The 26,464-nt window shown below is 41.2% G+C and overlaps 1 protein-coding gene across 1 annotated transcript in view; it reads left to right on the plus strand.

Moving 5' to 3' along the window:
* The first annotated feature begins 3,243 nt into the window (after window positions 1-3,243).
* EMILIN2 (elastin microfibril interfacer 2) overlaps window positions 3,244-26,464 on the plus strand; it is a 56,069-nt gene continuing 32,848 nt past the window's right edge. The window contains exons 1-2 of the mRNA XM_019755771.2: window positions 3,244-3,521; window positions 4,032-4,154. Of these exons, the coding sequence (XP_019611330.2) occupies window positions 3,388-3,521; window positions 4,032-4,154 (257 nt within the window). The 5' untranslated portion in view covers window positions 3,244-3,387. The remainder of the gene's footprint in view (window positions 3,522-4,031; window positions 4,155-26,464) is intronic.

The following is a 26,464-nucleotide window of genomic DNA, read 5'->3' on the forward strand; positions in this document are numbered from 1 at the left end:
GCGTATGCATTGAGGGGTCTGAGAAAGGAAAATACTCTGACATTTCAAAGGTATGTTATCTTAGATGCAAAAAGACAATAGACAGGCTCACTTAAGGTAAAGATGGACCTTTGTCAAGGAAGCTACAGGCCTAGTACATGACTACCCACTATGACTCACTTTTAGTTAGGAATATTTATGTTCAGACCACCCAATGTGGTTACTTTCGGTCTCTGAGTTTGTAAGGCCTACCCTGCAGGCACCCCCTGAGCTTGTCAGGTTTAGTATGTGGCCTCTTTTCATCCACAAACCGAACCTTGGCATTCCAAAACAGTGACCAAGCTAGACAGTGCAGCCAGTTAGTTTTTCTCAGAGACATTTCTGTCTCTTTTTCCGTTCCAAACTGCATTTTTTTTTTTTTTAAAGAATGAAGGGCATCTTATCACTAACTTATGAATGTGTAAAACATTTTCTTAGGGTGCATTGCTTTGCAATCAAAATTTATTCAAGATATCCAGTCTACAAGAACTTTCTGTTTTCATCGTTAGATAAGCGGCACAGAGAAGCAGTAAAGACACCTAAAAGTACATTTAGAAATCAGGGGGAAATTTTTTGTTGTTTGTTTTAGAAAGCAAAGATGAGGAATGAGAAGGGTGGGATGCCCAGGCTAGTCTTATGACTCTTGACCGCATCCTTGATGCAAGATAATTTCATCTTAATCAAAGTCTTGTGCCCAGAGGACTGAGCATGGGGGTGGGGAAAATGTACCCGTCTGCTGCTTCACTGATGATTAGCCATCTTCCTTCCCCAGGCAGCTGAATGGGAGTCTGAGTGTTCTGGGGCCCAGCAGGCTCACTACTTCGTGAGAATTGCCCCCACGTGCAGACCCTGATGAGCATCTTTTATCATGACCAACAGTGAGCGAATGGGTTTTATGAAGTAGTTTTACTTTGCATTTTTGCTTTAGGTAAGTTGGTCACAAAATCAAGAGTGCAAGTTACAATAAGGCACTTCTATTTTTAAAAATGGAAGAAATTCCTTCAGATTTGTTATAGGAAACTAACAGTTTTCAAGAGCTTGCTTAAGGTAGTTGGTGGCTTATAAAGAATTCACACTTGCAGCATTCTGCCAATTATGTCCATATTATTGCATATGGCTGGGGCCAGATGACCTGCCCAATTAGTCTGTTTCCTAACATCTCTATCCTCAGAAAGCTTCTCTTTGCCTCCTGGAGGGCTCTCTGGTTCCTGAGTTTGATGTGCCCCTTCCTCTGGTTAGAGAAGAGAAAGGGAAGAGGGTTTCTTGGGGTCTTCACCTCAAGTCTTCCTGAAAGCCAACACTCTTCTTCCACCTTCCAGAGCAGCCCCACAGTGGGTACATTTGGACTTGTGTTTAGAGAAACACATGTGACAAATATTATCTCACTGAATTGACTATACCTCAGAAACTTTACACCCTTCATTGCACAGGAATGCCTGGAAGCTCTGGAAACGCAGAGCCCATGTCAGTTTTGGCTCACTCGTGAATCCCCAGTATTTTTGCACAATGCCTAGCATGGAATGGACGCTCAGAGTCAAATTTATTACCGATAAATGCCAGTGGATGATTAGTTAGTGGTCATCTCAATGAAAAGTTAGTCTTCAAACTCTGGGACAAGAATATAGCTTCCTCGTATGACTCTGATTCAGTGGAAAAAAATAGATTTGACTTAATCAATTCAACTTCACTCTCAAGTTTGAGAATTACCTGAAGAAGAGTTGTGGTTGTTAGCTGTTAGTTGTAAACATACACACTTGTGTGTTTTCTTCAGTTTTTCCTTCTGTCACTCTCCTTCATTTCCGTGCTGTTTCTTCCCTATGACACTTCATGAACAAAAATGGTGTTAGGATGGGGAGGACAGTGAAGTCACACAGAAAGATATAGATTGGTTACTCAAGATGGCTCTTTATCCCTTTTTGTTATTTTCCCCTCAGGGTGGTTCTTTTGAAGGCAGGGATGACATCAGTCCATTATTTGCATGATCTTCCATTTAGAAAGTTCATGGGCAGACTATGTCCTTACATCGTTTAATTTTCTGCTTGGCTCTTACAAAGTTTCTCTTAGGGAACTTTCTTCCATTTACAAATCCAAAGGCCCAACATCCCCATCAAAGCATATTAGAAATAAAATGGACTAATGGCTTCATTTAGTAGGGAACACAGCAAAGCTATATTGTCCACTTAATTCCCAGCCAACAGTGTCCTGTTAGCTCACAGATATTACAGTTAATCTATGCAGTTTGCAAATAACCTCACTCTAGTGTTTGTTAGATGCAGCAAGTTAACTCAAATACATAGCTGTCTCCAATACCCTGAGAATACAACACTTCGGTCTGGATTTTATGTAACATTCTTCTGTGGAGTTGCTTCATTCCCCAAAGAAATTGGTCGAGATAAGAGTAACACATGAATAGGCAGAAAATAATTCAAGCAAGTGAAAAGACAAATGGCTAGCAGTGTCTGAACTGTTCAGAAGCAAAGGTGACTGTTGTGGAGTAAATGGTTTTAATATTGATAGAAAAAGGAAGTTCACAGGAGGACATCAGAGGCAGAGCCTGAGATTGCCTTTCAAAGATTAGTGTTGCATATATTAGAACCTGCTGCTGGCTTCAGACGCTGTTGGGAAGGGATGGGGCTGTCGCTTCTACTGTCCTCTGCTGCCCTGCACGTGGACTTGGAAACTGTTAAATGGATGGGTAAGAGTTGGGTAAAGAAAGAGAAGAGGATCCGTGTTCGTTTCCCCCTAAACTCTCCTAAGTCCAAATGTGGGGGAATGGCCACGTCTTGCCAGAGGAGGAAATCCGAGTCGCTTCTGATAAAGGACTGATAAAGATGTCCCTCTCACACTGGGAAGCCGGCACCCAGGCCCAACTTGAGGACTGTGACTTGCCGACTTCGGCCACTTCCCAAGGGGCCGGGCCGCGCCTGTTGGAAGGTGGGAGGCGGAGTTGCCGGGCTGCTGGGAAGAGACCAAAGGAATGAGTAATTGGAAATTCTGTAACACAGACCCTTCTCCCTACCCCTTTAGCCCTTTCACCCCCAAGCCCCCTGCAGAGAGGCAAGGGGACTGGAGACAGGGAGACGTGGTGGAGGGAGTCACGTTTCGGAGAGGGAAGTGAAATAAAGAGGGCGGCACCCGGGGGGACCTGTGCGTCATTGAGGGACCAAGGAGAAGCACGGGCGCACGGGGTGGAAAAGGAGAAGTGGGAGTGAGAAGCCGGAGGGGGCGGCCACCGAGCGCGGTGGGGCGCTCTGAAGCGCCCGAGCCTCCTGTCTTCTCCGGCCGCGCCCCAGCCGCCCGTAGCCTTGCGCGTTCGCCCCTACCCGCCGCGCTCCGGATCCAGCAGGCGGAGCGCCCGTCGCACGCAGAATGTGGCCTCGAACACGGCCCCGGCCCCACGCGCCCTGGCGCTGGGCGCTGGTGCTGCTGGTCCTGGGCGGCGCGGGGCTGTGCCAAGCCGGCCCTCAACCCAAGCACCCCGCGCAACCCGGAGCCAGGAACAAGTAAGTGCGCGGCCCCTCTCCTCGTCCCCAGAACGGCGAGGCTGCTTCCTTCCTAGAGCCCTGGGTCCCCGCATCCCCGTCCCTGACCCGTCGCGGGGCCCCGAAGCTGCCCTGCCGGAGGCGATGAGCAGTCCCTGAGGGTGCCCCGTGGGTTGCCCTGGGCAGCCCCTCCTCCCGGCTGACCTCGCCAGCGCCTCAAGCAGCGTTACCCCCCGGGCTGTGGGGCGCAGGGAGTGTCCCACAAAGCAGAGCCATCAGAAAACTCCTCCCAGGGATTATTGGAGTTTCTGGGATGCTTCTCACTGTCCCTGTCGGGAAAAGGTGCACGCTCTCCAAAGGCTCACCCGCTCACCCTCCGGGCTGTTTTGTTGAGCTCCCGCCTCCACAGAGACCACGACCTTCCTGACCCTGGCCCCATCCGCTGCTTGTATCAGCTTGTCCCCTCTCCCCCAGCCTCATTGTTCTCTGGATTTATACTGTGCCTTTCTCCCTCTCCCTTCTTCACCCCAGGAACTGGTGCGCCTACATCGTGAACAAGAATGTGAGCTGCTCTGTGCTGGAAGGAAGTGAGAGTTTTATTCAGGCGCAGTACAACTGTGCCTGGAACCAGATGCCCTGTCCGTCCGCGCTGGTGTAAGTCCTGGAGCTGAGGAGCCTGCGGGGCGCCCCGCGGCCGAGGCGTTGGGGGTGGGGTCTGAGCGTTGGGCTCCAGCCGTCCCTAAATCTCTTCCTGAGCAGGTGAAGACTCGGTAGCTGAAAAGTTTAAGCGCTAAGCGAGGTCCCGGGCACGCCTGGGTATTGAAGTGTATGTTGCCCTGAGCGAGCCTTGAGGATGCGTTCGACTTGCGAGCTTGTGATCACCAGGGTACAGGAGGGGATGAACAAAGCCCCCACCCCCACTTCTCTTTTTCTCTTTCAATTTTATTACTAACCTAAGGCAGCTGGACCTAATTAGATCCATATTGTGTGTTCTGGGGTACAGCGATTCCAAAATGCATACTGCTAAAAATGTTTAATGTAGGATTAACTGAGTGTCCTAAAACAGGCGAGTTTTGTCCAGATGCCCCCATAAAACTGACATTTCCCAGTGTTGTAGATCTCTAAACTAAAGTCCCAGGAATAACTTGCTGAAAAGAGTGTCGTCGTTTTTTTCAAGTTAGATCTGGGGATTGGCTAGGAGGTTGTCAGGAGAGAATGGTTCTTAAAAACAAGGGGAAGAACTAATCATCTTTTTGCTTATAAAGATTTCACCATCTTTAAAAAAAAAAAAAGGAAGCGATGCAATAGAGTACAGATTCCGTTAAATACATCACACTCATTCAACTGTCACCCGGCCAAGTCTTTGTGTTTTTGTGTAAGATATCCGAGGATGAGTGGATGTGAATAAATGGCTGTTGGGGAACACATGTGATAGTTGAATTTGTTTTCCCCTAAGAATAAGTTGCTTGTCTTAGAGCACAGTTGTCATTACAGCAAAGAATAATAGCCAGTAGGCAGATCTGTCTTTGGCAAAGCAAAGGGACAGACTGAAACTTGTACTCCAGGAAACCTCATTCCAGAAGGCAGTAGATGAGCCTTCAGGAAGGTGATGTGCAAGTGGTTTCTAAATCACCCCCTATGGGCTGTTGTGGGAGTTGCAAATAGGAAAGGGAGAATTCCTGTTAGGCCAAGGACTTAGAAGAGTTCCCTACTTTTTAATACACAGAGAAACAGGCTGAAGTGGACTCGCTGGCCGTCACACTGAGTTGGGTAGATTGTCAGGGGGATGCAGTACCATCACACTGCCTGCATCTCTAGTCAGTAAGATGCAGACCTCATAGTCAATGGCCAGCAGTCAGTGAACGGAGAACCGAGTAAGAGTTTTACGTTGTGGTAGAGACATGCCATTTGAATGGATTTCTTTAAAATTAGAATTGTTAGTAATGTTTCATTTGTTTTCCACAAGAACAGCACTTTGTGCATTGCTATAACCTTAATGCTTACTTGTGACAACTCAGAAATAAATAATTTATCTTTTGGGGAGGTAATGCTTTTCATTTAAATCATTTAAAAAAAATTTCTGAAATTATTTTAGTGCTTGGAAAATCAAATGATGATTTAATTTTTGTATTTGACCAAAACTCAGTGAAACAAATTCTGTCTTTAGTGGGGAGCAAATCACCTCCAGATCAGCAGGTTAATGAAAGGCAGTTGGAGTGTATTTATGCCCCCCAATGGGAAGGACAACAAAAAAAATGCTATAAAATATACAGATGTTTCTGTTGTTTTATTAAACAAAACCAAAATAAGTGACCTCAGTATTTTTCTTCAATAAGCATGTAAACAATTCAAGTGTGTTTTCACATTTTAAGTACTGCTTTGTAAATGTGGAATTTAAAAAATAAAAACAGACTGTTTTAGCTGATCAAGCTGAAAATCTTGAAATTAATTTAAGCAGCTAATTCAGTCTTGATCTTTTTCTTTGTTTCTTTAGAGACAGGAAAGGAATGGTTTACCTTATTTTTCAACTAAACTTTGCAGGTTAGTGGATGAATGAAGGCAAAGGGAGAAACATTTCTTTTAAAGAAAATGTTTCTTTAATGCTACTTAAAGAGGAAGAATGGCTGTTTAGCACGGAATTTCCCAGGTGTTTTTGATGAGTCTAGAAGCCTGATTTCTCCCAATTCCCAGGTACTGTCAGGTGAGGTATTTATTTGATCCTTGAAACCTGAGACCTGTGGAAGTGAAGGTTCTTTGGAGCATCATCCTAATCCTGGAGTGACTGAGGGCTGCTTTCTGGGTGGTGGTAGAATTATAGGCATACCTTGTTTGATTGCACTTCACAGGTGGTGTGTTTTTTACAAATTGAAGGCAAGACCCTTCACCAGCAAAAAGATTACAACTTGCTCTATTGCAATGCTCGCTTTATTGTGGTGGTCTGGAAATGAACCCGTAGTATCTCTGAGGTGTGCCTGAACAGGACTGGAGGCTGGCCAAGATGCAGGAGCTAGAAATGAATTTTTGCAGCTGGTGACAATTGGGCCTCTGGGAGTGGCAGGGTGAGCCAGTAAGGCCTTGGTAGAGTTGGAGCAGAGCTGAGCTGTGGTCTGTTGAGGGGCTTGGAGGGAAAAGAGAAAGAGAAGCCAGGCCAGGGGAGACAGCAAAGCCGGGCTTTGGAGGAGGAAACTCCATTTTGGAGACCGCAAGAAGCTGAGGGGTCCAGAAAGGCCAGAGATATTAGCTAGCAGGAAAACTTGCTCATGCAGAAAGAGGCAGTTCCAGGTCCATGGGGTACAGGCATTGTAGTTGGTGTGAGATTAGGGAGTGGGTAGTGAGGAAACCCAATTACCCTTGAATCCAATGTGTTTCAAAGGCTTTGGTAGAAAAAGGGAGTTGATAGTAGCCAGGCAGGTGAAGAATTACTTCAAGAGAGAGAAGTCTGCATGTTTTAGGAGAGAAGTGAAGAAGCCAAAGGTAGAGACTGAATATGCTGAGACTGAGGTGGGACTCAGCTAGGAAGCAAGGGGCTTGAGGGGAAGTCCACACAAATAAGAGGAGAACGTTTGTGCCTGGCTACGTCATTAGGCGCTAAGCTTCCATGGGCATTTCCAGAAAGTTGATGATGCACATTTGCATATGTGAAGAGCCTTAGATTCCAGATTATGAATTTGGGTATCAATATGTGAAACTAGGAGCAGAGAGGGCTTTTATATGATATGTGGGCATTTTGAGCAATCATTATTATGAAACTAAAGTACCTTCTGAGGGTAAGGTGCTGTGTTAGGGCTTTTCATTCTATATATTAGTTTAATTCTTGCCACAACCCTTCAAGATGAATACCATTGTCTCCATTTTCCATGAGGAAATGGACTCAAGATGTTCCTTGCTTGTGGTCACATGATAGGTGGCTGAGCTGCCTCCGCGTACAGGGCTGCTGGCCTTTGTGGGCTAGTTGGTCTCTGTCCCTGTGTTAGTGGAGATTTCGTTTGTTTGTTTTAGTGTGTGCCTTCTGTAGGCTGCACAATACTCAACTATAAAGAACATTTACATTCTTTTATGGAAGACAATTGCCATATGAAAGAGAGAACTGTTTGTCTGTGTGCATGTTTGTGCTCACACGCTTAAATCCCTTGACTGTGGGTCATTTGCTACAATGACTATGTACACTACTATGCTGTACAGGGTTTCTTATTTTAATAAAACACTGGCAGATTTTATTTGATTTGCCTGGGTTGTTAGGCTACTTGTTTAAAGGGTGATGGTAGTAAGACCAGTGTTGTGGAGGAGGATAACTGTATGAGCCAGTAAGTTTGGCCTCTTTGGGACACTCACATATATACCCTGTTTTCCCGAAAATAAGGCCTAGCCAGACAATCAGCTCTAATGCGTCTTTTGGAGCAAAGATTAATATAAGACCTAGTCTTATTTTACTATAATATAAAACCGGGTCTTATATAATATAATATAATAATATATAATACCGGGTCTTATATTAATTTTTGCTCCAAAAGACACCTTAGAGCTGACTGTCCGGCTAGGTCTTATTTTGGGGGAAACACGGTATTCCTGAGCTCCGCAACCATCATAAGGAGATGCTGTTAAAAGCATGCTTCTGGAAAAACAACTCAAAGCCTATTCCCTTGAATTAGTGATAGCATTCCTGTGTATAAAGAATTCTTAATTTTTATGAAGATTTTCAGTCATTTTGGAATTTAGGGATCTGTCAGAGTCAGTCTCTCTCTGGCACTAGACGTGAGGAGGAGGAGGGGTCTGAGTCCCCGAGGCACAGGATTGCTTTAACAGAAATGACTTGCCTTCCCTCAGCTAATCCTAAAGGCAGCTGAGTAGGACCTGAGGAAGAGCTAAGGGGGATTATCACATAGACTTCTGTAGGGAGGGGACAGCTGTTCATAGACTGTAAAGTAGCATAAAGCTGGATGGTAGTGATTTACCATTTACTCCTAATTCTTAATTCTAAGGATTTTTTCCCCCTCTGAGCTAACTTTTACTTTATACTTCCATATTAAGAAAGCCCAATCATCTTTAAAATTTCATTGCATTGAAGAGTTTTTCTGATTAATCATAAAAACCATTAGCAGTTTGGCCCGTTTAGTAGACTGTTAACATCAGACTGCCACCCATGTTGTACTAGGATGGTCCTGGCAGGTCTACGTCTCTGAATCTGCAATCTCTGGAGCAGCACATAAGCGTGGAGAGGATCTGTCTTGGTCATGAGCTGGGTTTAGGGACACATTTTGGAAGACAGGGGAATGTGAGCAACTTAGAATTCTTTCTATGGGTATTGGTTTGGATGACCTTCCTGGAAGGCTTAATGCAGTGTCCAGGGCCTGAGTTAGTTAGAATATCTCCCTGGAGTGCATCGATGTAAGTCGATGAGCCCCTGAGCCCCTTTGCGTTCATTGCCTTCCATGTTTACAGCAACCCCTGGGGGTATTATCCCCACTTTACAGAAGGGCATGTAGTTAGGAAGTAGCAGAGCCTGGATCCAAATCCAGGTCTGTTATCTCCAAGCCTTAGGCTCTTCCCTCTCCGTACCCCTGCAATCCTTTGCTGTCTAAACCCACACCTTGGGATGAGTATCCCGAGGATGTGTGTGTGTGTGTGTGTGTGTGTGTGTGTGAGAGAGAGAGAGAGAGAGAGAGAGAGAGAGAGAGAGAGAGATGCCTGCCCCAGTGTGCTGTGATGCTGGCACCTCTGGTGAGTTGGGAAGGGAGGAGGTCAGGGCCTGAGGCTTCATAGGGCCCCTCTACTCATGGTGGAAATAGCACCATCTTTCTACTCCTTCTTGGACTAGGCATTGTTTTGTGTAATGCATCATTCATGCTCATGGCAGTAATTTCAGATAGTTACATAACCTCCCACTCAGCTTGCAGTGGTCCAGCCAAATGCTGTTAGTACTGGAGGCGTTTGGGGGCGTCCTGTGTGCAGAACAGCTGCCTTGCTGGTGCCTGGTTGGATCAGAGGATCCCAGATGTCAGGCAGCATTATTTTCTTGTATTCACTTCCCCTCCCATCTCAGGGCTGAGGCTCTGCTGGTCTGGCTGGAGCTTCCTGCCTTCTGATACCACAAACTGACTTGGGCATAGAAGCATTTACCCACCTTCACCCCACCCCCTTCTTGGGTGAGTTGCATCTCAGTGGAAACTTACCTATTAGCTCTTTTTAAAAAATCTCATTAGTTGTGGGAGAAATTTGGATGGGAGGAGCCTGTGCTGCTGTGATAACACAGACTAAGAATTTGCAAATTTGCAGCAGGTGTGAGTTCTAAGTGCTGAGTTTCCAGAACTCCCGTAATTCTCAGATTCCAAGGGGAGCAGATGGTCATTCAGTTGGAAGAAAAGTTGTCTATTAGGGAGCAATCTCAGCCAGGAAAAGCTTTTTCTTTTCTTTTTTTTCCTTTTAAACAAAGAACACTTAAGACTGGGGGGGGAAATAAAGGCTTATGTCTTCTAGAGCCAATTCTAAGTTTTCTGCATCTCCAGGAACAAAATTCCATTCAATTCAAAACGTGCTCCTTGTGTGTATAGCTTTAGGGCCAGGGTGTCCAAACTTTTTTCAACATTTTTTACCAAGGGCCATATGCGGTAAAATACACAAACAGCTGGGCCACTCGCTCGAGGTGCAGTACGTATTGCCTCACCTGGTTTATTTAAGCAAACTAAATATATTTTTGGAATTTGCTGTGGGCCAATAAAAAATGGATTGTGGGCCGCAGTTGGCCCGCGGGCCACAGTTTGGACACCCCTGCTTTAGGGGATTCTTTTTCGCTTCAACTTTTAAACAAACATTTTGCAATTGATTAGCTGTTACGGGCATTGCTCCTTGGTATGGAAGGAAGCCTGAATCATTTGAGCTAGCATGGAAGGACACTTGTGACCATGTGCATGGCAGCCTCCAGACCCCGAGAGCCTCACAGCCTTTTGGGCCGGTATCCCATGTTCTCCCTAGACATCTCAGACCTTCCTTTCAAGCTTCTTTGTTATTTTGGTCTTTTCCCCTCCCTTCGTTCCCAGCAGATAAGATGCTGTGTTTGTAGAACCTTTTGGTGTTTCCAGAACACTTTCATGTTCGTTGTTTTATTTTTTTCTCATAACAAGCTAAGCCAGATTAAGTAGGGCAGTGACAGGGGTCTTGGAAAAAGAATTATGCTTAAGGGCTACATTTTTACCTTTCTTATCTTTGAGAAAAAATTAATGGGATTCAAATAGAGATTATGGCCTTAAGAAACACAGTTTGCTTGTTGTTAAATCCCGATTTAGACCCCATAATTTGTCTTCCTTCGCTGATCTATCCTACCACGATGGCATTTGGTAAATGAATTAAAATTCTGAGGTAGGCAGAAAAGGTGAGGTGGATAGGGGCCGGCATTCCCTGAGGTAATCCCGTGAAGCAGGCTAGTGTGGTCAACCTGTTCTGGAAAAAGATATAAAACTTGGTTTCTGGCCTGAATTCTACCACCCCCAAGCTGTGTGACTTGTTACCAGAGAGACAACATAGCTGACAGAACTTTGAAAAAGCACCCTATTAAACTCATGTAAGGTACACTTAGCACGAATGTCATGTCTAATGAACACTCACTCCTCCCTGCTTGTTTGGAGTGTTGTTGCCTCCTCAGGTGGTCTTTCAGGGTTTTGAATGTGAAGTTCATGCTTTCTGACATGTTAGAGAAACACTGCCGTACTAAAGAGTGAAATAAATTCAGTGAACTAAGAAATGACTAAAATTGAATTTTAAGCATGAAGTTAAACTCTTAGAGGCGGCTTTGGAAGCAGAGCCAGCAGTAGAATTTCTTCAGGGAATGTAGGTAAGTGATTACAGTTGACTTGAAGTAAATGCTCCAGTGCCTGTGGGCATTGATTATTGGTTCTGCAGGTGTTTGAGTGCCTGTGGTAGATCCGTAAAGAGGTCAGCTGGATGTTCCACGTTGCTATGAGTGGTGCTGATCCCCAGACATGAATACACTGCTTTAATTTTTGATACTAAAGTGTTCTAATGTTTACTGAGTATGAACAATGTGGTAGGTACTGCATACGACAGTCACAGTGTTCTACACACTGTGTCCTTTAAAACCTAAGACTGACAAACTGGGCCAGTGTTTATATTACTTCCAGACTGTCACCCAAACGTTTTGATTTATTGTTGGTTACAAGAATGCTTTTACTACTCAGAACTAATCGCTTAATTCTGTCCTTAATGAAGCCGTTTTCGGGACTTAAAAATAACAATGAACCATTTGATAAAGTGATGTGAGTGTGACTTCTCCTTATGAAGAATGACTTTCCTGGGAGGATCAAGAGAGGAACACAGTAGTTTTCAATGTGGTGGTAGTTTGCATTGGAGGGAAAATAATGAAATGCTTAAAGTGAAACTTACTAATAAGTTTTCTTCTTTCATTCCTGTTTTAAAGTGGTGATGGCTGCTGAGAAGTGGGGAGGGTTCAAACTGACTAAATTCCTGGTTTGAAAATGCTGTAGAAGGAAACTTTGCTGGGTGTGTCAGGGCCCAGCTGCTCTTTTTATTTTTTTTCCATCTAAAAAAATGTTAGAAGATTAGGGAATACGCCTAAAAGTTATTTTTTGCAGCGTCAGACTTTCAGGACAGTGTATTTTATTGTGCATTTGGTTAAAAGAAATTTGGTTAAGAGACTAATGGTTTAGGCGACGCCTTCTCAAACTGGTCATTTTGATGAAAGGAAATTTACTCTGAGGCTTCTCAACTTTTTCCTAACTTTTCCCATCTTCATATACATTTGTGATTGTACAGTGTCTGCCGAATGTGGGAGATTAATTCGGTGATCTTTTATAGAGATTTACTCACAGTCCATTATCAAACAAGGTACTAGAGATTTCCCTCTTGCTTCATGTTGTTTCCAACATCTGCTCGACAGGGATGCTGTTAAAGGATAATGAGATAAGGGCCAAAACTTTTTCTAAACTGTAGTGGTGAAAATGCCACTTGTTTTTCTGCTAACAGGCTTTTCTACTTATCTTGAAAATGGACTCCAAATCTGTGGCAGTGATTGCGACAGCACTCAGGGTGGGGATGAGTTTCACAATCCAACCCTTCACTGGGAGATCTTTTCACCATTAAAGCATTTCTCTGTCTCAGTCAGTTTCAACCCAAAGAGTTCTCATATGCTGGTGAAATTAAGACCTTAGGCAGGGAGGCATAGCAGGGTTTTTCTGAGTACTGTGCAGAATCTCGAATCTGGACTGCTGTCCTGACAGTGTTCAGGCCTGGTTTGTGTGTCAGGTGGTCTATGACGTCTTCAACTGGTTTCAACTGGGGCAGCAGCTTTAGAGGACCACAAAGCCAGGTCAGGGCCCTGGCTTGGTCATAATAAATGATGCACCCTTTTCCCATCCCAACATGTTGCATCATCTTCTGGCCATTCTCAAAATAATTGGGAGTCACTCTGTTCTATCATTGTAAAAAACAACTAGAAAGATATAACACAGATTCCCGATGGTACAAGAGGGAAAGCAGAAATTCCTTTAAATGGCTCGTTTCCTGAAACAAATAGCAAGGCATCCTCTAAACATTTTTTGTCAGAAGTGTCACTGGGAAAATAATAATCCATGAGTAGACTGTCTGATTTTCAAAATGCTAATTTATGCCTTTGATATTTTCTGTTATTTTATACCAAATGCCAATTTGAAGGTGGTTATAAAAAATTGTTTTGACTTTTTTTCTTAATCATTGATCTATACCTTTAAAAGTACAAAAATAAATATAGAACTGTTTCCAATAGACAAATAATTAATTGGTGTGTGTCTGAAGAATAATCTAATACATTAAAAAAAAGACTTTAGTAAAATCCTCATTTTGAAATTCTGAAAAGGATTCAATGATGCTGGTTTTGGTTTCTACTTAACTGAGATATATTATTGGATGGTCAAGACAAGGTTATCTAGCACTCTGCTTTCACAGTCCTGAAGAGATTTTAAGATACCCTAATGAAGAAATATATAGTTGTTTAAAAAAAAAAACCCAGCTTTAGTGAGATATAATTTATATAAACTGTATGTATTTAAAGTTGTATAATTTAATATTTTGACATATATATGTACATGAAAACCAATACCACAATCAAGATATTGAACATTTGCATTACCCCCCAATTTTCTCACACTCCTTTATAATCCTTCCCTCCAGTTCCTCCCCACACACCCCTTCTCCAGGCTGATCTGCTTCCCATCATCACAGATGAGTTTGCAATTTCTAGAGTTTTGTGTAACAGTCATACAGTATGTACTCTTTTATTTTAGACTTTTTTCATTCAGCATAATGGTTTTGAAGTACATCCATTTTATACTATATATCAGTAGTTGAATGAATACTTTCTGTTGTGGACTAGTATTCCTTTGTTATGTGTATATCACCATTTGCATACAGTAGTTTTGTAGCTGAGGACTTGGGGTGAAATACAGAGTGTAGAAAATCATTTATATTGATAGTAAGGTTACTTCTCTGATTTTTCTAAAGACCAATCAAGATGGTGGCTATATAACAGATGTAGAACACTGGATAAAACCATAATGGAGAAAAAAATCCACAGTTTACATTGATAGTCCTAGCAAATGTTGGATTAAGGCTACATAATTAGCATAAGCCATTTTGAATTGGCAGAAAGCTCAATAGGTTTAAAAAAGACTTGTTATTTGAAGGCTGTTGGTTACTCAGTTTCATTAAATAAGTATCTTTGTACAGGGCTTATGCCTGGCACAGGACTAGGCCCCACGGGGACATAGCAGGGAACCTGACCTCGAACTTGCCCTCTGGAAGTTCACATTCAGTAGGTGAAATTAGACATAAACAGAAATCATTACAAAATAAAAGGTAAAAATGAGAATTGCAATAAGAGAAGCACAAATAGCTGAGGATATTCAGAGGTGGAAGAAAATGTTTCCAGCTAGGGGGAATGTGAGCACTTATTTGCTCATGGTGACATTTTAACAGGGCTTTGAAAGATGGTTCTAATTAAATACATGCAGATGTGAGAGGAGGCCAGCATATGCCAATAAAGAGCATGAGCAAGGGGCTAGAGTTGGGATATCCATAGGGAAGAGTAAATCAAAGTGCTGGCAGGTCTGGTTTCTTCTGAGGACTGGGAGGGAAGGATCTGTTTTGGGCCTCTGTGTTGTGTAGATGGCTACCTTCTACCTGTCTCTTTACAACAGCTTCCATCTACCATGTTTCCCTGAAAATAAGACCTAGCCGGACCATCAGCTCTAATGCATCTTTTGGAGCAAAAATTAATATAAGACCTGGTATTATATTATATTATATTATATTATATTATATTATATTATACTATATTATATTATATTATATTATATTATATTATATTATACCCGGTCTTACATTGTATTATATAAGACCTGGTATTATATTTTATTTTAAGACCCGGTCTTATATTAAAATAACACTGAGTCTTTTATTAATTTTTGCTCTAAAAGACGCATTAGAGCTGATGGTCCGGCCAGGTCTTATTTTCGGGGAAACACGGTATGTGTATCTCTGTCCAAATTTCCTTTTTATATAAGGATACCAGTCATGCTGGATTAGAGCCATCCTAATGACCTCATTTCAACTTGACCACCTCTCCAAATAAGGTCACATTCTAAGGCACTAGGGGTAAGGACACCAATGTACATTTAGGGAGGAGAAGCAGATACAATTCAACCCATAACAACCAAGATTGGAAGTTTGGGCTTTATTGTTTAGGCAAAAGGGAGTCATGGAAAGTTTTTGATGTGCGACACCATCAGAGGGATGCTTCCAAATGTTGATCTGTCAATGTGTACAAAATGGGCTTGAGAGGGGAGAGAGTGGGGTGGGCACAAGGCGGGGTAGGAGGGTCACTGTCAGGAGACTGGCTGCAGTCCATGCCAAACCTGAGGTAGGTGCGATCGGAGAAGCAGATCTGGCTGTGGAGAAGAGGAGAAGCAGCAATGCAGTTTGAATGGCTAGTTGACGCCCTCTGTGCTTAATGTACAATAGCACTCACTGCACAGGTTCTGAGGATGTATGAAAATCTGTCACTGAGCAACCTGTATAGTTGTCAAGAATATTGATAAAAAGATGCACACATTTCAATGGAAGGCAAATTAGTTCATGGACTGTGGTTTGGAGATTATGACAGCATTGCTTTTATCCATGGGACAATCAGGACCTCATTATTCATCACCTTCGGTGATCAGGAACCAATTATAATCTTTCACATGAGCAGTTGAGTTCATTATTATAGAAGGAACCCACATTTTTAGTCTTATTGCAAATTTTTGCCATATATATATATATATATCTATACACACACAGTTTATAAATTTCATTTATTTAAAGTTTTATAGTTTCACAGTTTTCATAGCTATTGCCTAATTTTATTCTAATATCTGGGAGGTAGAAGAGAGGCAAATATTATAAATCCCAAATTTTAGAGGAAACTGAGGATTAGAGAAGTTTTGGGGTTTTATCTGATATAACTGGTCTATGGCTGAGTTGAGAGTAGAATGGTGACTATTATAATGGATAATAGAATTAGATGTTATTCTCCATACAGTCTCCATTTAAGTGTCATTGTTTCATATTGGATACTTTGGATACTATTGGTTCAAGGAAAGCGATAGTGTGGTGCCTGCATACCACCTGATAGGTAGCCAAAAGATGTTTGCTGAATGAATGGATAAAAGAGAGAGCATGTGGGTTGTTTCTTTTTTTTTTTTTTTTATTGTTTATTTCTTAAAATCTATTGGGGTGACAACGGTTAGTAAAATTACATAGGTTTCAAGTATACAATTCTATAACACATCATCTATGTATCACATTGTGTGTTCACCACCCGGAGTCAGTTCTCCTTCCGTCACCATATATTTGACCCCCTTTAGCCTCTTCTACCATTTCTCCTCTCCACTTACCCTCTGGTAACCGCTAAACTGTTGTCTGTGTCTATGAGTTTTTGTTTTTTTATTTGTCTTGTTCCTTTGTTTCTTTCATTTTTATATCCCACATATCAGTGAAGTCATATGGTTCTTGATTTTTTCTCTCTGAATTATTTCACTTAGCATAATAATCTCAAGATTCATCCACGTTGTTGCAAATGTCAGTATTTCATCTTTTTTTACGGCAGAATAGTATTCCATTGTGTATATATTACCACATATTCTTTGTCCACTCATCTATCGAAGGACAATTTGGTTGTTTCCATGTCTTGGCCACCATTAATAACACTGCAATGAACATTGGAGCACATATATCTTTACGGATAAATGTTTTCAGATTTTTGGCAGAGATACCCAGGAGAGGGATTGCTGGGTCATATGGTAATTCTAGTCTTAATTTTTTGAGGAACTTCCATACTGTTTTCTATAGTGGCTGTACCAAATTACATTTCCACCAACAGTGTATGAAGGCTCCTTTTTCTCTACAGCCTCTCCAACACTCTTTATTTTTCTATTGAGGCCTTTTTTTTTTTCAAGAACAGTTTAAGTTTCACAGCAAAACTGAGGGGAAGGTACAGAGATTTCCCACATGCCCTCTTCTTCCACACTTGCATAGCTTCCCCATTATCAACATCCCCACCAGAGTGGTGCATTTGTTACAATTGATGAACCTACACTGACACATCATAATCACCCAAAGTCCGTAGTTTACAGTAGGGTTTATTTTTGGGAGGGCCATGTTTTTTTGCTCGTCTTTCCTCCCATTGTTAAGAATCCTATGTGCTGAGTTTGGTTTTCAGTTTTTAGTCATGGAAGCCATACATTTGAACAACTGTCCATGGCTTGTATTTTTAAAATGGACCATACACACACACACACACACACTCACACACACACACACACACATATGTATATATATATATTCTTTGAAAATAATTGTTAATACTAAATAAAAATGCAGTGGCTTGCAGCTGAAATAAGGATTTAAAATATGGTGGATTCCAGTTAAATCAATCAAGGTAATGATATAAATGGTCATTTAGATTCCTGAACTGGCTATCTCAGTGTAACCTTAGATGTTTTTTTGCCAAGATGTAAGTGACATTGACTTTCTCTGTGATATGAGACAGCTTCATTTTGTGAAGGTTCATGTTATATGACTATAAAGATGGTTTGGTGTTATTGGGAGGATTAAAATGACCAGAGAGAGAACTGCATTTTGAGAAAGTTAAATACTAAGAATATAGGGAATTATTTTAAAGATTAACTTTGTGGCTTCTTTGAAAATACTATGCTTGCTTATGTATTTTATTTGCAAAAACTGGTTGAAGGCAATTTTAATGAAGTCTTTGGGTAGTGGGCCAGTTTAGGCCCCAGCTTATTAGGAGGATGAGAACCATTATTTACACTACACATTTAATTGCTTTATTTATTTTATCTTATATATTTATTTTTTAAATTTATTGGGGGTGACAATTGCTAGTAAAATTACATAGATTTCAGGTGTACAATTCTGTATTACATCATCTATAAATCCCATTGTGTGTTCACCACCCAGAGTCAGTTCTCCTTCCATCACCATATATTTGATCCCCCTTATCCTCCTCTCCCACCCCCACCCCCTTTACCCTCTATTGTCTGTATTACCCTCTATTGTACCCCCCTAAACTATTGTCTGTGTCTATGAGTTTTTGTTCCTCATTTGTTTGTCTTGTTCTTTTGTTGTTTTGGTTTGTATACCACATATCAGTGAAATCATATGGTTCTCTGCTTTTTCTGTCTGACTTATTTCACTTAGCATCATACTCTCAAGATCCATCCATGTTGTCACAAATGTTCCTATATCATCTTTTCTTACCGCCGAATAGTATTCCATTGTGTATATATACCACAACTTCTGTATCCATTCATCTATCGAAGGACATTTTGGGTTTTTCCATGTCTTGGCCACCGTAAACAAAGCTGCAATAAACATTGGAGCATACGTGTCTTTATGTATAAATTTTTTCAGATTTTTGGTGTAGATACCCAGGAGAGGGATTGCTGGGTCATATGGTAATTCTATTTGTAATTTTTTGAGGAACCTCCACACTGCCTTCCATAACGGCTGCACCAGTCTGCATTCCCACCAACAGTGTATGAGGGTTCCTTTTTCTCCACAGCCTCTCCAACACTTGTTACTATTTGTCTTGTTGATGATAGCCATTCTGACTGGGGTGAGGTGATATCTCATTGTGGTTTTGATTTGCATTTCTCTGATGATTAGTGATGTTGAGCATTTTTTCATATGTCTATTTGCCATTTGTATGTCCTCTTTGGAGAAATGTCTCTTCAGGTCCTCTGCCCATTTTTTCAATTGGGTTTTTTGTTTTTTTGTTGTTGAGTTGCATGAGTTCCTTGTATGTTTTGGATATTAGCCCCTCATCGGAGGCACCGTTTGCAAAAATCTTCTCCCATTCAGTTCGTTGCCTCTTTATTTTGTCAATGGTCTCTTTTGCTGTGCAGAAGCTTTTAAGTTTGATATAGTCCCATTCGTTTATTTTAACTTTTACTTCCATTGCCTTTGGAGTCAAATTCATAAAATGTTCTTTGAACCCAAGGTCCATAAGTTTAGTACCTATGTTTTCTTCTATGCAGTTTATTGTGTCAGGTCTTATGCTTAAGTCTTTGATCCATTTTGAATTAATTTTGGTACATGGTGACAGATAGCAGTCCAGTTTCATTCTTTTGCATGTGGCTATCCAATTCTCCCAGCACCATTTATTGAAGAGGCTGTCTTTCTTCCATTGTATGTTTTTAGCTTCTTTGTCAAAAATTGTCTGTCCATACTTATGTGGTTTGATTTCTGGGTTCTCAATTCTATTCCATTAGTCTATGTGTCTGTTATCCTGCCAATACCATGCTATTTTGATTATTGTAGCCCTGTAGTACAAGCTAAAGTCAGGGAGTGTGATACCTCCAATATTGTTCTTTTTTCTTAAGATTGCTTTGGCTATTTGGGGTCTTTTGTGGTTCCAAACAAATCTGATGATTTTTGTTCTATTTCTTTAAAATATGCCATTGGGATTTTGATGGGGATTGCATTAAATCTGTATATTGCTTTGGGTAATATGGCCATTTTAACTATGTTGATTCTTCCAATCCATGAGCACGGAATGTCTTTCCATTTCTTTGTGTCTTCTTCAATTTCTTTCAAAAATGTCTTATAGTTTTCAGCATATAGGTCCTTCACATCCTTGGTTAAGTTTATTCCTAGGTATTTTATTCTTTTTGCTGCAATTGCAAAAGGAATTGTTTTCTGTATTTCTTTTCTGAGATTTCATTGATAGTATATAGGAATGCGATGAACTTTTGTACGTTGATTTTGTAGCCAGCAACTTTACTATATTCGTTGATTGTTTCTAATAGCTTTTTGGTGGAGTCTTTAGGGTTTTCTATATATAGCATCATGTCATCTGCAAAGAGTGATAATTTAACTTCTTCATTCCCAATTTGGATGCCTTTTATTTCTTTCTCTTGCCTGATTGCTCTGGCAAGGACTTCCAACACTATGTTGAAAAGCAGAGGTGATAGGGGACAGCCCTGTCGTGTTCCTGAACGTAGAGCAAAGGGCTTCAGTTTTTCACCATTAATTATGAGATTAGCTGAGGGCTTGTCATATATGGCCTTTATTATGTTAAGGTATTTTCCTTCTATACCTATTTTATTAAGTGTTTTAATCATAAATGGATGTTGTATCTTGTCAAATGCTTCTTCTGCATCAATTGATATAATCATATGATTTTTGTCCTTTATTTTGTTTATGTGATGTATCACATTGATGGATTTGTGGATGTTGAACCATCCTTGTGCCCCGGGGATGAACCCCACTTGGTCATGATGAATAATCTTTTTAATGCATTGTTGTATTCGATTTGCTAGAATTTTGTTTAGGATTTTTGCATCTGTATTCATCAGAGATATTGGTCTGTAGTTTTTTTTTTTTTGTGTTGTCCTTACCAGGTTTTGGTATCAGGGTAATGTTGGCCTCATAAAATGAGTTAGGGAGTACTGTCTCTTCTTCAATTTTTTGGAAGAGTTTGAGCAGGATTGGTATTAGATCCTCTTTGAAGGTTTGGTAGAATTCACTAGTGAAGCCATCTGGTCCCGGACTTTTGCTTTTGGGAGGGTTTTGGATGACTGATTCAATTTCGTTACTGGTGATCGGTCTCTTTAGATTTTCCAGTTCTTCATGGTTCAGCCTTGGAAGGCTATATGTTTCTAAGAACTTGTCCATTTCTTCTAGGTTATTGAATTTGGTGGCATATAGTCCTTCGTAGTATTCTTGGATGATCCTTTGTATTTCTGTGGCATCCGTGATAACGTGATAACTTCCCCTTTTTCATTTCTGATTTTGTTAATTAGTGTCTTCTCTCTTTTTATCTTAGTGAGTCTAGCCAAGGGTTTGTCAATTTTGTTAATCTTTTCAAAGAACCAGCTCTTTGTCACATTAATTTTTTCTACTGTCTTTTTGTTCTCTATTTCATTTAGTTCTGCTCTGATTTTTATTATTTCCTTTCTTCTGCTGACCTTGGGTTTCACTTGTTCTTCTTTTTCTAGTTCTTTAAGGTGTAACAGGAGATTATTTATTTGGGATTTTTCTTGTTTCTTGAGATAGGCCTGTAATGATATAAATTTCCCTCTAAAACTGCTTTTGCTGCATCCCCAAAATTTTGGTAGGATGTATTTTCATTGTCATTTGTTTCTATGTGTCTTTTGATCTCTCCTCTAATTTCTTCTTTGACCCAATCGTTCTTTAAAAGTATGTTGTTTAATCTCCATGTATTTGTGTTTTTTCCTGCTTTCTTTTTACAGTTGATATCCAATTTCAAAGCCTTGTGATCATAGAATACGCTTGGTATGATTTCAATCTTCTTAAATTTGCTGAGGCTGATTTTATGTCCCGATATATGGTCTATCCTAGAGAATGTTCCATGTACACTAGAAAAGAATGTATAGTCTGATGTTTTAGGATGAAGTGCTCTATATATGTCAATTATGTCCATTTCATCTAATGTGTCATTTAGGGCTGCTATTTCATTATTTATTTTCTGTTTGGATGATCTATCCATAGCTGTCAATGATGTATTTAATTCCCCTAGTATAATTGTGTTTTGGTCAATTTCTCCCCTTAGTTCTGTTAGTAGTTGCTTGGTATATTTTGCTGCTCCTGATTGGGGGCATAAATATTGATGACTGTTATGCCTTCTTGTTGTATAGCCCCCTTTACCATTATGAAATGTCCATCTTTGTCTCTTGTTACCTTTTTCACCCTGACGTCTGTTTCATCTGATATCATTATGGCTACACCTGATTTTCTCTGGGTACCATTTGCTTGGAGTGTCAATTTCCACCCTTTCACTTTGAGTCTATGCTTGTCCTTGTAGCTGAGATGTGTCTCTTGGAGACAGCTTATGGTTGGGTTTAGTTTTTTGATCCAATTTGCTACTCTGTGCCTTTTCATTGGTGAGTTCAGTCCATTTACCTTTAGGGTTATTATTGATATGTGAGGATTTCCTGTCATTCTATCTTTAGTTCTCTGGTAAGACTATCTCCATTGTTTCTTTGCCATTTTGTTGTTGTCTATTATTTCTATGTGGTGGTATTCTATGATGTTTCCCTCTGTTTCTTCTTTTATTACAGTATATATTTCCGTTCTGGATTTTTTTTGAGTGGTTACCCTTAAGTTTATGTAAAAGAAAGTTTGATATTTAGAGTATTCCATTTTCTTCAGCACGCTTACTTTCTCCATTCCCACATTCCGGTTAGGCCTTTACTCTCCCCCTTTTTATGTTTTGGTTGCCACAAATTGTCCCTGTTGATGGGGGTCGGATAGCCTCCTTTAGTATTTCTTGTAGTGCAGGACGTGTATTAGAAAATTCCCTCAGCTTCTGTATGTCTGGAAAGGTCTTTATTCCTCCTTCATATCTAAAGGATATCTTTGCTGTATATATTATTCTTGGCTCATAATTTCTCTCTTTGAATAGTTTGAATATTTGGTTCCACTCCCCCCTGGCTTGTAGAGTTTCTGCTGAAAAATCTGATGATAATCTAATGGGCTTTCCTTTGTGGGTTACCGTCTTCTTTTCCCTGGCTGCCTTTCTTTGTCGTTGATTTTAGACCGCTTCAATACAATGTGCCTTGGAGAAGGACTGTTGGGATTGAGGTAATTAGGTGTTCTATTTGCTTCTTGGATTCGAGGATCCAGTTCTGTCCACAAGTTTGGGAAGTTCTCATCAACAATTTGTTTGAATATATTCTCTGTTCCCTTCTCTCTTTCTTCTCTTTCTGGTCTGCCCATTATTCTTATATTGCTCTTTCTGATGGAGTCAGAAAGTTCTTGTAGAGTTCTTTCATTTGTTTTAAGTCTCAAGTCTCTTTCTTCTTCCATCTCTGTGTCATTTCCAGGTTTCTATCTTTGATGTCACTGATTCTTTCCTCCATCTGGTCAACTCCACTACCTAAGCTGGTTATTTCATTCTTAATTTCTTCTATTGAGTTCTTAATCTCCAGAAATTCTATTTGGTTCTTTTTTAAAATTACAATATCTTTCGTAAAATGCTCATGGTGTTCTTTGATTGTCTTTCTGAGTTCATTACACTGCCTTTCTGTGTTTTCTTGCATCTCGTTGAGTTTTGTCAGAACTGCAATCTTGAATTCTCTGTCATTTAATTCACATATTTCCATATCTTTAAGTTCCTTTTCTGGAGACTTTTCACTTTCTTCCTGAGCTGTCTTGTTGCCTTGGTTATTCATGGCAATTACTGTTTTATTATTTCTCTTCCTAGACATCTACAGGAGTGGCTTCTGCAACAGGTTGTTAGGAAGAGGTCTTTCTTTTGTTTTCCAGCACGTGTTTGTAGAATGTTTTATTTTCTCTCCAACTGCAGCCTTTTTTTCTCTCTCACACTGTAATGTTATGTTTTCTCTGCACTATTCCAGCTTCTCACATAATGGAGGGATTCCCTGGGTGATGGGCTTCTCCTCTGTTAATAGTTCGCCTGGGTCACAGGGCACAGTGTCCGTGTGGGTATGCGGAGAGCTTTTGAAGTTCCAAAGCTCTTCCTGCACCAGATTCAGAGCCAGTGAGTTTCAGCAGTTCTGTTTACTGCTTCAGGGATCCGCCCATATAGGTGGGGCCAGGGGTGGGGTGAGTTGTGAGAGGTGGCCCAGAGCAATGGCGGCGACCACCACCACAGTCGGTCCTGTGTCCACAGCTCCCTCCTCCCTGCCGGAACCAGTTGGGCCGCGAATCTGTGTCTGCGGTCTACAGTTCTCAGAACAGCAAATATTCCGTTCTTTTGATCTGACAGTGCTACTGTTCCGCTTCTAGCACCGGGCAGGTGTGGGCGGGGCGAGCTCTGGGAGGGCAAGGAGGGGGCGGCTAGTCTCAGTGCCTAAGGCTTCCATTCTCTGCTCGGCAGTGAGGGCTCAAAGCACCGTTTTCAGCCCTCTTCCCTCAGTCTTTTCTCCGAGGTCTCTGCCATGAGCGTTGGGTTCAGCCGTGTTATATGCTGTCCCTTCAGCCCTGTGGGCCATTAGTGGAGCCCTAGCAGTCCGAGTTCTTCCCTCTCCCGCAGCTGTGGTAGTTCCAGGAAGCAGCGAGCTCGGAACACTGAGCTAGGTCTGCGTCCTGTGCCCACGCGGCTCCGTCTCCGCATTCCTCCTCTCTCTCCTCCTCCTCTGCTCGTGCGATTCGCCCACCCCTAGGTGAATTAATCAGTGGGCCTCTTCATCTTGCCTGTCTGCTGTGCAGGGAGCGCTCCATGGAGTCATTGTTGTTCGATCAGTTGCAAATTCCAGGGGAGCCTTACAGAGGCCCACCTCATGCCGCCATTTTGATGACGTCAGTGCTCGCTTTATTTATTTTTAAAATAAAAAAATGCAGTCTATGTAATTTTTCTTAAAAAAAAAGGTAAATATGATTCTGAAGAAATGGAAAGCAAGCTGCATGTATTTTCAACTTGTTAACAGCTGTTGGCTGGGTCCCTCTTCATATCAAAGTCTATATATTTGTCTCACTCCTCTCTAACTATACAATTTAGTAACAAGTTTGTCCTTTATTCAAGCAGTGGAGCACTCTTCCCTAGAGATTTTGTGCATGTTGACCTTAAACAAATAAACGGCCAGATATTTCTCCAGCAAAATGGGTTTATTCAGGAACAATAAAGAATTGCAATCAGTACATGTGGTATAAAGGATAAGCGCCCCTAGTCCAGAGAAACAAAGGAGAAGAACATTCTTTTATGGATGTTGGAGGGGCTATTGTAAACAAAGAGTCCATTGGAGGAAACTGAAAGTTTGAAGTGTAGTGACTTCTCATTGGCTGACTTATGGCAGTCTCCTATTGGCTGAGCTATTACCTAGGAGAAATCTTTTCTTCCTCCTGCTGAGGTAGTAAAGTAGTGTCACTTCCTGTCGGAAATTCAAGGTAAGTCTCTTCCTGGTAGGGTCAGTAGTGTGCATTGAGTGAAACATGTGAGTTCTCTCTTCTAGCCTCCCAACTCCATCTTAAATGAGGTTTCTGTTTATTAATTTTCACAGGCAACAGCGAGTTTTATAGAGCGTTACAAGAAGCAATGCAGAAATGGCATGATTGGCTGGGGTTGCATACCTGACCTTATTTAGAAAGATCAAGAAACAAGAAAATAAGTGTAGAGCCTAGAGTTGGTTTGGCATTTGGGGATTAACTGACTGAATATATGGTATTTCTGGTCAAGTGGAGCATTTTCAGGAACACACAAGTTTGGTTTGCTGATGTGGTACCCCTGGCAGGAGCAGCTCCATCTTAGACCTAGAAATTTGTTTCAACACCTCTCAATTTATAGAAACTATCAGTGCCCCAAAGTTTCCCTCTAGCCTGGGACAATTCCCAAGGCATACTGTCCCATAGTCCCTTTGTACCTGAATTTTGTGGCGGCTTTATTAGAACCACATGGGGTTGACCAAGGTAAGGAATACCATACCTACAAATTCCCTTAGAAAAATCTAGTTCTACAAGCTTACGTGAGCAATGAGGACTGTACTGAAGAGTGTAGCAACGCAGATGGCTTTAAGGATATTGTAGGTATCACGAACCTTAAAAATCCATTGGTCACCCTATCTTTTCTTCTTGGAGAAAAGTTCCTCCTCACTTTCTCCTTCTTGGCCCACTGCTCCATTACCAAAGCAAATAAGCAAACAACTTTTTTGTTTTTTTGTCTCGCTAAGTAGTCCCCCCATCCCAATTCCCTAATTGTCTGTACCTTAAAGCCTTGGGTAGGATGGGTTGTGACAGCATCTTCCAAAGAAAAAACATGCTCCTCCTAGGTAGGGTGCAGGTGAATGAAATGTCTCCACCTCACTGTGTTAAGTGTGGATTTAAAAAAACATAAAGTAATACTGGGTTAGCGTGGATAATGTGAGAAATGTTGCAATGTTTTGCTTCTTTTCCCCCAAATGTGGTCATAAATTAGAAAAGAAATATAAGTGTTCCTGTTTCCAATCCCAGGGTTTTTAAAAACTGAGAGTGAATTGGCCCAAAAGAAGAAAATATTTTTATACCTGCAGAGACACTTGTAATGCCTCAGGATTTTCTAAGCTTCTACGTGACTTGCACCAAGTTACAGGTGTGGCCTGTGTAAGAGCTTGCCAGCATCCATGGTCTTTACCCAAAGGTCTAAAGTAAATATAGAGGGATGTCATAACCAATTCCCTTTTAGTATCAGAAAGCAGTACTGAGAACATTGGGTGGATAGTTGCAAGTTGAAGAGTGGCGGGAGGATATGGAGTTGAGGAAGAAGAGAGTGACTGAGATCCTTACGAAGGAGGGATGGTTGTTGCTAACCAGTCAAGAGAAACACAGGAAGAAGGGTTTCGAAATTATTGTGACTTTATAGGAGAATTTGAGGAAATAATTTTTCCTCTTAAAAAAAAGGAAATAATCAAAATAGAGTTTATTCGGTAGCTCTGAAAAGAAAGGTT

This window comes from Rhinolophus sinicus, linkage group LG09 (genome assembly GCF_036562045.2).
Source record: "Rhinolophus sinicus isolate RSC01 linkage group LG09, ASM3656204v1, whole genome shotgun sequence".
In the NCBI taxonomy this organism is placed as follows: domain Eukaryota; kingdom Metazoa; phylum Chordata; class Mammalia; order Chiroptera; family Rhinolophidae; genus Rhinolophus; species Rhinolophus sinicus.